We start from the raw sequence: 12,533 nt of genomic DNA, 5'->3' as shown, positions 1-12,533 counted from the left end.
ATTTCTTTGGCCTTAGTTTGTAAAAGTCAGACGCTCTCCAGTTTGCAGTGGGGTTTATGGGAATTTCCCTTTGCAAGTTGCCAGCTTCTCAAATGCGAAACTTATTAACGTACTTCAGGATGTGCATTAGGAGTGCGAGTGGCGCTGCCACCGTTGGTTTCTCTAATTGCAGCATCCACAAATGTTGCATCCACAAAAACGTGGCCTTGCCACGGCTTGACAATAAGCAGCCTGCAAACTTGGCTTGCAAAAATTGTGTAGCAGCGCCAGCACAAATCATGGAATGCAGCTGCTGCGGGGGCAAACATTTTGTGATTATTGAAACACGGCCCCCTCCTCGTCACTCACATGCACTCGTTCTCTTTCTCTTTCTGCCCCGGTCGCACCGTCTCTCTCGCTCGCTCTCTGGCCATCTCTCTCTCTTCGGTACTTCGGTGCTTCGGTGCTGTAAATAATTTCAAAGCCTGCGTACCGCCGAAAAAATAGGTCAACAGTGTTGCTACCGTTAAACTGGGCGTGACGGCAAAAGTGGCGAGCTGAAGTTGCATGCGCCACGCCCCTTCGGATCCCTATGGCTCCTGCTGCGTCCCCAACTGAATATTCCGCCCGAAAGCTTATGGAACATAAAGTAGCTAGCCCTAAAATTCAGCCACGTTTCGCATATTTCTCATTCGCTAACGCCCACCCTCCCCCCACTCCTAATTGGACTGGCGGTGGGCGTGGCAGGGACATACACCCGCACACATAAATTGCAGAGGATCAACTAGTGGTTAATATTTGATGGTTGCTGTTTGCGTTTTCCCGAGTTGCAGCAACAGAGAACTGCATCCGAGCTAAACTGCAGCGACCTACTTTCCGACAATGCATTTCTGCAGAGGAAATGCCGAGCGAAGGGGGGATTTGTGGGTGGATTGGCTTTTTGGGGGTGGTGGGCAGGAATCTGGGGTGGTAAGTGTTATTCGAGGGCTGCATCAACAAGTACACACTGAATAATTTGCAGGAATCCCGCTACGATGCGATGGGAAATGAGTAAGAGTTCTGGCTGTTGATTTTGACGAATGTCTTCAGCCAAGGGAAGTGAAGCTATTCCCTACAGAAAGCAATAAAATTGCAATTGCCGATGGAAAAGTTACATTCTTCCGAAAACACTTATTTATTCAATTACTAGAAGAATATGGTATCTGAAGCTCTAGCCAATATTTTATAGTTTTCGTTTTAAATTGCATATCTGGGAACTTTGGAAAATACAATCTGTTTTCACTCATTTTTCATCTGCACCACTTTTCCCTAGCCCTTTTACAGTTTTAACAGTCTCTATTCCAAAACAAACGAACCATGAAAATGCTCTGCTTAGAAGTGAACATTTTCCCCCGTGGATTCCGTGTGGAATTTTTGAGGTAACTATTTATATAATTCGTTTATGCATTTGAAAAGTTTATTTTCCGTGTGCTAGTTGCCCAAGGCTTTAGCTCAACTGTTGCAGAACGCTCTCCAGTTGCAAAGCTAAAACAATTTTTGATAGCAAAATATAATAAATAAATAACTAAGCAGCAAAAGAGCAGACTGTGCAAAAAGTGAGGGCAAAAAGTACGTGTAAAAATGAAGAGCGGGCGAAAGATAAGGCGGAACGAAAGGCAATGGCAAAGGCAAAGGCATCCGAGTCCAGTCGAGTCAAGTTAAGTTGAGCCAGGCCATGTCCTTGGGCGACTTCCCACGCAAAAATATTCACCAGCAAAGGTTACCCCAACGCAAACACACACACACACACACACGTGCACGCACGCTCACAGATACGAGTGAAAGCAATCAAAGTGAATGGCGGAAATAAACACACATACACATACACAGAAACAGAAACAGATACGAGCCGAAACACAGATACTCAACACAGCGGCAAAGAGAGAAGAAAACAACATCAAAATTAAAGAAGCTTTAAGTATTCCCGTTGTTTTTCCTGCCGAGGGGGCAGATAGTGGTTGCGAGCTCCATCCACTTGCAACAAATCGCCCTTTTTCTTAGAATTTGCACGCTTTCGATGTTTATTCGCTCTCACGCACTCTCTTCGCTCGCACTTTCTCTGCGGCGGATTTTCTCGGCTCTTTTCCGGCTCTGCTCTCCCTGTTTACCCCAAAGCTCTGCTCCACGCTCCACGCTCCACGCTCCTTTGTGCAAAACACATATAAATGTGCAGCGATTATGGCTAAAAAGATCCGTGTGCCGCTGCCAGATACACTTATACACTTCGCAAAGATACAAATACAGATACACAAAAGCGCTCGACTTTTGAAGCAGATGCTTGGGCTTAAGATATAACATAAATAATGCCTCTACTTAGGCATAGAAATAAAGCCTTTTAATTCTAATTCAAAATATCAGCATTTAATCAGAATCAACATTTAGCCCAGAAAGTAATTGCGCTTAGCTGTTCTGGTTTATATTGAATTAATTTTTTTATAACTTTACAAGCCATTCGCTTTTTATGTTTTTGAAATAAGTTCAAAGGTAGTGGGCCCACCAATGTGTTCATATACTCGTATCTAGACGGATTTTAACTTCTTAAATAATGAATTTTCAATCCAGATAACGTTAAAAATGAGACTCACACTCAGTCTCAATAACTTAATAGTCTTTAGTTGTGAGTGAAAACATAACATTTTAAGTATGTCTGTTCATTCGTCTGAGTATTTTTAGCCATTTTCAAGTTGGCTTGGTTGCAGATGTGCTGAGCATGAGCACTCTTGCCTCGAATGTTTATGAATATTTTATTTACGTAAGCCAGTAATCAGCATATGAGTCCATATTGCTGCTAAGGGACTCACAATCCGTAAGCGAGATATGATGGGTAAAATGTTTATTAAACGATTTAAATTTATCAGCTACTAGCTATGAAGCGAACGGTGGTAGTATCTAATAGTTTGTCAGATAGTTTAGTCCTCCTAATCTCCTAAATTTGATTTTTAGTCACAATGACGATGGCTTATCCTATCTGTCTTTTCTGTAAAACTTAGGAACCAGCACTACATAGAACACGGCCCTATTTTTTTTATATTCTTATTTAAGCGTGGTTCTACAATCCTGATAAATAGATGAAATAGCCAATGGCTTGAATAAAGATTAAATCCGCACAATTTTCGATAAGAGGAAAGAGGATAAGAAATCCAAAGGCCCTACATAATACCATATTTGTAGGGCTTATATATTGATGGGTTGCTTTCCATATGTCCATTATAATATTTGCCATTTAAAACATAAGCATTATAAGGTATGATAATGTTGGTACGCTTTATTCTCTAATAAAAAATGGTTTAAAATTAACAATCAATGTTGATCTAACACAGCCCAAAGCCAAGGGACCTGACCCCTTCATGGCACCCACTCGTCCACATCCACGGTCTTCTGCGAGTATTGGCACTCCATCTCCTTGTTGGCCAACGCAGCCCGCTCCTGGCGATATCGTCTACCTCCCAGGAGACCCACAATGAGCAGAACGAAAAGGAATCCACTGGCAACCCCAATGATGGGAATGGTCCAGGGATTCAGCTCATCCTCATCGTCGGTGGCCTCGTTCAGCCCAAGAATCTGGTCGAGCAAAGTGCGCCGGCAGCTGAGCACTCCAGTTGCATCCCCACTCTCCTCCGGCACATAACCATCCGAGCATTGACATACGCCGGAGTCCAGACATGTTTGATGCGGGCCACAGCCGGATTTTAGGCATCCCACTTCATTGCTGGCGAATTGCTTCTCGCGGCATTCGCCGCGGAAAAGGACGAAGTCATCGGGACAGTGAGTGGCCGTGAAAGCGGCTGTTGAACTGGTGCTCAGGACCTCAGTGTTCTCCTCGGTGGTGTCCAGTTCCTCAGAGATTGACTCTGCACTCAGCTCGGTGCACCGCTCCTCGGCCTTATCCCACCGATAACCGGAGTTGCAGGAACAGCGGTCCACATCGATGCACTTGCCATTGGCACAGCCATCGCCCACCCGGCAAACTGGGGCACATCCACCGCTCACCCCATCGTCAGTTGGCTGCAGTTGGGTGTACCCGTCGCCGCAGGCGCAGGTGTTGGGAGCCACGCACTGAGCTCCCGTTGGACATGGCGTTTGGCAGATGGGTTCGCAGTAGTGGCTGCCGTCCTGGTGATTTCTGGCCGACACGTAGCCGGAAATGCACTCACAGCGATCTGGAGCGGCACAACTGGCGTGGGCTGGACAGCCCCTAGTGCAGATGGGCTCACACAGGCCGGATTCCACCTCCAAGTAGCCGGGGCAGCACTCCCTGACCAGCCGGTGGGTGACTTGTTCCTCCTCGGAAACGTAGTCCTCGGTGATCTTCTCCGTCTTCTTCCAGATCTTCCACTTGGAGGGCTGCTTCACGATGACCCGCTGCTTGGTCACTGGTACTGTGGCTCGAATCGTCTCGTTCCTTTCACAGTAATTACCACGCTGATCGTTCGCTGCCACGGATCCGAGCACCAGAATCAGGGCCCAAATGTATTTCATTTTGCAGTTTGACTTGTCCGCTCGCAACTGCAGTCGGTACACAACTGAATTTTCCCAGAACAAGAAGTGCGGACAACAGCTAAACTGGCCACTCAGGCAGTCGACAGCGGGGAGGATCGGCGGAGAGCGCAGGCAGGCCACCAGATAGGACTCAACAACATCCGCAGCTAGATACAATCGCTCTCTACACTGAAAACAATTATCGATGGGAATGTAGCGCTACGCCGAATGTTGCACATATTTAGCTAACTGCCCTAGGACGTAGCATTGGAATAATAATTAGAAACTAGTATGTTTAACATAAATGAATACCATTCACTTACACTTTTTAATTCAAAAAATATCAAACTCGTCATAATTTCTTGCAGTGCTGTGATCTCGGAGGGTTGCAGCATATCTGTGCCGCTGCCAAAGGTCACCCTCGGATTTCTGATCTCTCTGACTTTGAACCTCCCTCTCTTTATCACAGTGTACTATCTATGGATGTCCCTTTCTGTTATTATCATAAAACCCGCTTTATAAATTGCCCGCATAAAGACGGCGATAAGTTTGAAAATAACATACAACATAAAGATGCAATTGTTTTCCATTGAGAATCGTTGCCGATATGACTCACATAGAGCGGAACTGATCGGCTTACATTGATGTATTTTTACTTCACGACTTCCTCCGCATCTAATAGAAAATTATAATCACTTTACACTACTGCGTTCTTTAAAAATGCGTCAGATTTTTTATGGGTCAAAAGTATACTTCATGTCTAAACAGTTTGCTCCTAGGATTTTTTCCACTTTACTCTTATCAACTGGTCCTTTTCGGTACCTGCTTTTTCGGAATTTTACCTGTTCAACTAGCTGTTTTCTTCTAGTAGAAACGAAAAACTATACATTTTCACAACAGGCAAGGTTTTTGTATCCAATTTAATTGACAGAAATAGTTTCCGTATGGTAATTTTGGGCAACATGATTCGAGCATTAGGTTTTTGGACCACGTTTTGAAAACTGAGACTATAATTCTCTGATTGAAATGCTGAGGAGAATGAAATGAAAACTCTGTTATTAAGCATCAAAAAAATAATGTAACACTGGTGTAGTGAAATGTGATTCTCTTGTTTGTCCATTTTCAAATCAAATTTTACAGCCAGTATGCCTAATATGCTTTTCGATTGAGTTTCCAGAGAGGTCGGTCAAGCAATTATCTCAATTGAAACATGATCCCCAAGCATTTAAGAGGTCACTCATTGGCAAGCTGAGCTTAATGCGCTTTACCGAAACGCAAATCAATTTGGCAGGATGAAATTCATAAATGTTTGAGGCACTTGAATAAATTCTGGCCCCCAGGAAGCCTGACGTCATTGGGCTGGTAGCACTTTTGTCACGCTCGTTTCGAGTCGGGATCTCTGGGACAATGTTGTGTTGAGCACATTCACAGTGAACCCGAAACCCACATCCATATGTGCATGTGTTTATATAAACGAGTACACATACACATAGATGGATGTGGCGGCTATATGCGAACGAGTGTCAATGCAGGAACAGGCGGCGTATAGGGCACGTATCCTGTGCCGCAAAATGCTCCAACTTCGTCGCCCCACGAGCTGACTTTATGGAACATATGAACGGATGAATGACAGCTGACATAGAGACAAAAGTGTGTGTGACACAGTCACATTCTAATCTAAAATAATTGAATTGAAGTCAGATTGCAACTGATGCCTTGTTCCCTGTTTGTGTGTCTGTGTGTGCGTGGCTATGTATCTGTATCTGTTTCTGTATCTGTATCGCACAGATAAAGATACAGATACGGCACGACGTTCTTCTTTTGAGCGACTGTGGCTGTGCTGGTTATCCCAGTTGTACTGGGTGTGCAAAGTGTAACTGTTGGATAACAGATAAACGGCATGTGCCACTTGCCACTGACAGTCAGCCCGTATCTGTATCTTACTCTATACGGCGTACTCGTATATTTGTATCTTTTGCAGCCGCCAGCCGCCCACATCACATATGCGAGGCGCCGCCTGAGATAATTAATGGTTTACGGGGTTTCGCTAACTGGATTTTGGTTTTTCATTGTCTTCACAGCATCATCCCACAGCACCCACAACACCCACAGCACCAAAAAAGCGAAATGGAACCCACCCAGCTCTTCACTTCTCGCCGAGATTTCTCACGTCGGCGACTGCAATTAGGTCGGAGGACTAGTCAAAGTCGTGGCCGCCCCCTGAGTTATGGCCGAGTTTCGACTGCGATTCGCGACTTGCTAATTGCCAGCCATAAATTTGCATTATCTCACGTAGAGGTAAACTCCCGAAAAGCGTTCAAGGAAGTCCAAGTCCCGTCCTGTCCCTTCCCTGGCACTGTTAAATTATCTAAGCTGCTGGCGGACCCAAAAACTTTGGCCCACCTCGTGTGACATCTGCTGCTCAAATGCACAGGCACGTAGCTGCCTCCGAATCAGTTTGGGCTAAACTAGGAGGTCCTGGAGCTCGCAGGTACGAGATTCACTGGCTATGGAAGGCTTAACCGGCTGTCTGTTAGGGCATTTCATGGCTAAGCCTTCATCGGCACCTCAGCTCTCCGACCCGCTCCCTGCGGGCAAAAGTTTTGGTGGCACGAAAGTTTCCAGCTCCCGAATGATACGACAATAATTTTAATTATAGATTAGCAGACAAATCCTCGAATGGGCACTAAAATTTCACAAATTTTGAAGGCCCAAGAAGTTTTGCCTATAAAGCTGCCTGCTACGTAACTTGCCACACAAATGATAGTTCGATTCAAATATTTTCGAAATTATATCGCTCCAATTAGGTAAATGGGCTTTATAAGAAAAAATTTAAAGAACTATATATTAAATAAACTTGATATACAGTTTCCAATGTGCTGTAATAGTTTAGTTGTTCAAGCATACCGGTGAAAATTTAAATAGTATTCAATATTAAACTAACATAAGTCACATTTTTATACTGTTTCGATATAATAGCTTTACTTAATAGAATAATTAGTTAAGTCTATTTCCATTTAATAATATTTTTTCAGGTCATGCGTAAAATAGTTATGACCACTCTAGTTTGTTTCAAGGATCCACATCAGTTTCTTGCTCTTAGCGAATCATCTGCGAATTGCGCTGACCTTTTGCCTCCGTCAACTATCCATATCTATATTTACCAACCTCTGCACTGGCCTAGTTACGGCTAATATTAAGTGGTCCAAGAAAAAGCGAGAGAATTGTTAACCTTAAATTCCTTTTTCATACGCGAAGCGAAGCGAAGGTTAATGGAACAAGCGCAGAAAGCTGAGACTGAGAAGTCCAACAAAAAGTGAGCATTGTTTGTCAGCTTTTGTGCGTTGGACTTGCCAGCTGCCAGTTGGCCCGACTACTATTACAAAAAACACAAAAAATAAAGGACACTGAGGAAAGGCTGGGGAAGACACACGTGAAACTTTGCAAATGGAAATGTGAAACTGAAAACTGCGTCGCCGGCTGTGATTAAAAAAGTAGCGACGCCATTTGTGACACTTGTATATGTATGCAGTGGTAGGTGGGTAGGCATGTATATAATTTGGTTCATGGGCTACTCAGCGACTCAGCTACTCTGCTACTCTGCTGCTCTTCTCACTCGGCTGCGGCCATTTTCATCCGCTGCAAAGTTTAAGGTCCTTCATACATAAATAAGCAGTAGGCAAAGCGGCGTCGCCTCAAAGAACGGCGGCAAACAGCAGCATGGGCTGGAGGAGGGGCAGGTGGAGCAGTAGGGGCAACAACTAAGCGGACATGACACCCACTAGAAGAGCGCTCTTCAAAAGCGGCCAACAACAACGACACTCATCAACAACGGCCAAACAAGGGCGATAAAAACAAGCGCAACAAGGACTCTGAAACCCGAGACCCGGAGTCCAACATGACACATCGTCATCATACACGAGCGCCACGTAACAGTCGCGACTGCGACTTCCACAGCCGAGATCCTGACAACGCCTATGTCCTATGCACGAGTGTATGTGTGTGTGTGTTCGTGTTCGTGTTCGTGCTAGTGTGGTGGTGAGTGGGCAGGCAGGCTGGAGGCTTTGGATGTCCTTTGAGCAGTCACTGTGGCACTGTGGCAGTGAGGCAGTGTGGCAGTCAGTCAGGGCTGCTGGCACATAATTAAGGACATCGTCGGCAAACGCGAGAGGCTGCGAGGCGGGCAGCGCGAAGTGAATTACTTTCGGGGATACTCTACCCAAATGGCACTGGTCCAAGGACAATGGATCTGCGGTTTTCACTTTCAAACAATGTGTATTATTATACTCGAGTGTACGAAACCAAAGAAATCCCATTAAATTGTGCTTATACTATACGTATGTATAGGAGTATAGGAGATTAAAGTCGGAAAAATGCTACGTTATCTATGGATGCAACTTCAGAAATTAATGTTAAATATACAAATCAATTATATTTGCATATTTAAATGTTACACTTGAATAACCAAATAAGTTGCGTTGAGACATGTATCTTTTGGACAGATCTATTCTCTGCATTGTTTAAGCTCCAGATAAACATAACATTCATAAGTTATATAGCAACATATATGTAGAACTCTAACTCTAGAACTATGTATATCTAGAACAATTTACAGGTATTGCCAGGGTATATTCCATAGTGCGTTATAGTGCGATTTTTATCTTGTTTGCACTCGGATTTGCTGACGAGTGTGAGTGTGTTTTGTGGGTGGCAACGATGGGTGGGCGTGACGGAGTCTGCATGAATGAATGATGAATGAAATGGCCAAAGACGCGGCCTGAGCCCGGCCAGAATGGGTCTGGGTCTGGGCTGTGCCGCTGTAGCTCTGTAGCCGAAGACAATGCCTCAAATGGGCATAATGAGCGTAAGGAGGCGGCAAAGCCGAAAGTGCTCTTGGGCGCTGCCAGTGCGGGACAATGCAGCGCGAATTGTGTCATATTATTAATGAAAAAGAGCCAGGCCAAAATGAGCAGCGAGTGCAAGAGATGAAAACAAAACAGGAAGCTGGAACAATTTTAATATGCAACAGTAGTCGTGCTGACTGTGTGCCTCCATGTGTGTGTGTGTGTGTGCGTATTTAGCGGCGTATGTGTGTGTGTGTGCCTCCCGAAATGAAAATGAAAATCAAGCCAAAGCCCAAAAACCACGGCACCAGAGCAAATAAACCCACGACGGAGCGAGCGTCAAGTTATTTATTTGGCAATTGTGCGCTGCTTTTTATTGTCCTCCGAGTGGCTGCTGCTCTGTTTGCTTTTGGGCATTGCTCCGGAACACCCAACCCACCAGCACACCCACCCACGCAGTGCCACCCACCCACCCACTCACTCGCCATCTGGGAGCTGGGTATTTGAATGTGGCTCTGTGGTCGTCGAAAGGTCAATGGAACAATTTTAAATTGCTCGCCCGAGAAGTGAAACAAAAAACCAAATCAACGCAATATTAAATAAAAACAAGACATTGAAGCTGTTTTCCCTAACTTGTGTTAAAATGTATCAGCAAATTACGAACCAGAAACATGAAATTAACTTAAATACAAGTATTAGGATTGTAGTTAAGGGACTCACCTTCTATCCTTTCTCCATTTGTTATGCAATCAAAGTTTTTTTCAATTGGCATTCAAGAATAGCGTTGATTGTGTTGAATAATTACTCGTAGAACTATTCCCTTTACTGGTTCGTGTATTAAACTTGTTGTATGCGTATTAATATTTTTTAAACTTTTTTATCAAATTTGTCTCCCGGAATTTTTGGTTGATAAGTAATGAAGTTGATGTAATTTATTTTTAATTCAATAATGATTATTATTTATTTATAATCGATTATGTATGTATGTATCGAGTTAATCGTAATTTTTAATTCCGTCAATCGAAGACTTTCAAGGAATTTCCGAATTATTCCCACTTAGATTTATCAGCCAATTGAGCTGTTGTGGAACTGTCCTTATGTTTTAATGTACTATTATTAAAAATTTGTATCAATCTTGTGCGTGTTTCAGTTGCTTATCGAGAATTTATATATCTTTTGCGAGTTTCGTTTTCTATATAATAGAACACTTCGTATTTAAATGGATTCTTTGTTGGTAATTTGTGTATGGATATTATAATTCTCTTGTCTTTACGTGAGTTTGGAATTTTAGGTGTGTATGCATTTTATGTTTAATGTCGGTTTTAATATTTACAACTGGCTCAAGTCGTTTGCTTTTGAGTAGTCATCGCCATTAATAGTAATTAATATTTTCAGTTTGTTTTCCCTTTGTTTGAATTACAAAATTGCTTTAGTCGTGGGCTTATGCGTTTATTCAGTTCAGCGATTGAATAGTTTTCGCGGTTTAGTATTCGTTTCCGCAGCTTGAAGAACTTTAAAATTGATTTATTTCTTGCGAATTTCACTCAACCGAATTAAATATTGCTTAGCTTATAAATTTGTATGTACGAGTATGTGGCTTTATATTTGTTTATTCCGATATCCACTATTAGTTCTGGCATCCATTGCATGTGTCATGCGTGTCGACGGCTATAAAGTGGAGAGGAATAACATTTAATTTAGTTAATGAATCTAACCATTTATTATTCAGTGAGCAATAATCACGAGTTTCTCACTTGTTGATAATGGCCCAGAATATCATATCATTCGGTTTTATTCATTCGTGCCACCCCTTCTTCCCAGCCAGACGCCCACACAATGTGAACATAAAAGTAACCATGGCCGTTTATTTTTTGGCACCTGTTATACAGGCAGACACACATACGGGTATGTAAAATGAAGACAGAGAGCGAGCATGGGCGAACGAAAGAGAGCGCGAGAGTTGCACTTGACATGTATCTGAAAGATACTTTCCTTTTTGAATATTGATGGCTTGATGGTCAATTAGCGATTCGCCCTTACGCTTCCTTGCCAGAATTCGAAAGTAATAGGAATGACAAAATCGGTGGCATAAAAATAAAATAGAGGCAGGAAGGATGTACGAAAATTTGTGTACGGCTATAAACCGAATGATAATGGTTAAACCGATACACAGATGATGATGATGATGATGGAACTTTCACAAATACACGCACACACGCACAAACGAGCTCCGGACCAAATAGAGACGGACAAAGAGAGTAAAAAGGACGTTCACAGTACGATATGTTTCAAATTACATTTGCTGCTGAATATCAAGTGCATTCTATAGAAAGTCCTGGATAGTTCAATGGGTTTACCTGCTGGAATTGTTGTATATATCTGTTTCTAATATTTTATTTGCAGGCCGTGTGCGAGTGTGGGCACACACTGGTATTAGTATATAAGATATATAGTATTGTTGTGCACACACACACACGCACACACACACACACTGGCAGGGGCACGCACAGAGTCACACACTCACACAAACAGACGCGCGCGCACCGTTAGCGACAGACAACAGGCACACACTTAAACACACGCACAACCACACGCACACACCCGGAGAGAGACGCACGGAGATACGAGATACGGATACGGATGCGGACACAGACCACGGGCAGCGCGTTAGGACTCTCCGGCTCCGATGGCACACTCTCAACCGCTCCAGCGCTCAGCCGTCCAACCGTTCAATCGTTCAATCGCTCAATCGCTCAGCCGCTGTGCAAAAAGGCAACTGACAGCACAACCCGAAACCGGAACACCAACTGAGCCCGATGCCCGTGCAGCATTGCCAGCGAGGCGGCGCTGGAAGTCCTTTAGCTGCAGAAGCAGAGTCCTTTGCTGGAGCCGAGAACCAGCACGAAAGCGACGAGCTCGACCCTCGGCATCCCACGACACATCCTTGTGCAGGAATTCGAAATCCGAGCGCTGCTTGGGGATGCGCTGCCGATGTGAAGGCTGGAACATGTACCTAGGCGCACACATATATGCCACGAGTCCTTGCCAGCCGTCAGGACTCGTGACTCCACGGAGCCTGGAAAGTGCTGGCTATGTGCAAGTGTGTTCGACTCCGGCAGCTTTCAAGCTCTTCCCGGCGAGCTTTTCTCGGAGGCTGTAAGAGAGCGCCAGGAGATTGGCACTCTGGGGTTC

General features: G+C 44.0%; 2 protein-coding genes across 4 annotated transcripts in view; both read right to left on the bottom strand.

The window, feature by feature from the left end:
* The window catches only part of LOC6528206 (neuronal acetylcholine receptor subunit alpha-7), a 55,691-nt gene extending 43,537 nt beyond the window's left edge, over positions 1 to 12,154 (bottom strand). For 2 of the 3 annotated variants that reach the window (XR_006245127.1, XM_002089232.4), the window contains exons 1-2: positions 11,699 to 12,154; positions 10,062 to 11,009 (exon numbers count right to left, since the gene is read on the bottom strand). The gene's annotated coding sequence lies outside the window, so the exon portion shown is untranslated. The remainder of the gene's footprint in view (positions 1 to 10,061; positions 11,010 to 11,698) is intronic. The other variant, XR_006245128.1, reaches the window with a different exon arrangement.
* LOC6528205 (multiple epidermal growth factor-like domains protein 10) lies at positions 3,259 to 4,562 on the bottom strand. Its single transcript, XM_002089231.4, has one exon. The coding sequence runs from the start codon at positions 4,495 to 4,497 to the stop codon at positions 3,364 to 3,366; it is 1,134 nt and encodes a 377-aa protein (XP_002089267.1). The 5' UTR covers positions 4,498 to 4,562; the 3' UTR covers positions 3,259 to 3,363.
* Positions 12,155 to 12,533: the final 379 nt, after the last annotated feature.

The sequence above is a fragment of the Drosophila yakuba genome, chromosome 2L (assembly GCF_016746365.2).
Source record: "Drosophila yakuba strain Tai18E2 chromosome 2L, Prin_Dyak_Tai18E2_2.1, whole genome shotgun sequence".
In the NCBI taxonomy this organism is placed as follows: Eukaryota; Metazoa; Arthropoda; class Insecta; order Diptera; family Drosophilidae; genus Drosophila; species Drosophila yakuba.
Note: the sequence above shows the minus strand (reverse complement) of the source record. Positions and strands in the feature narration are given on the sequence as shown.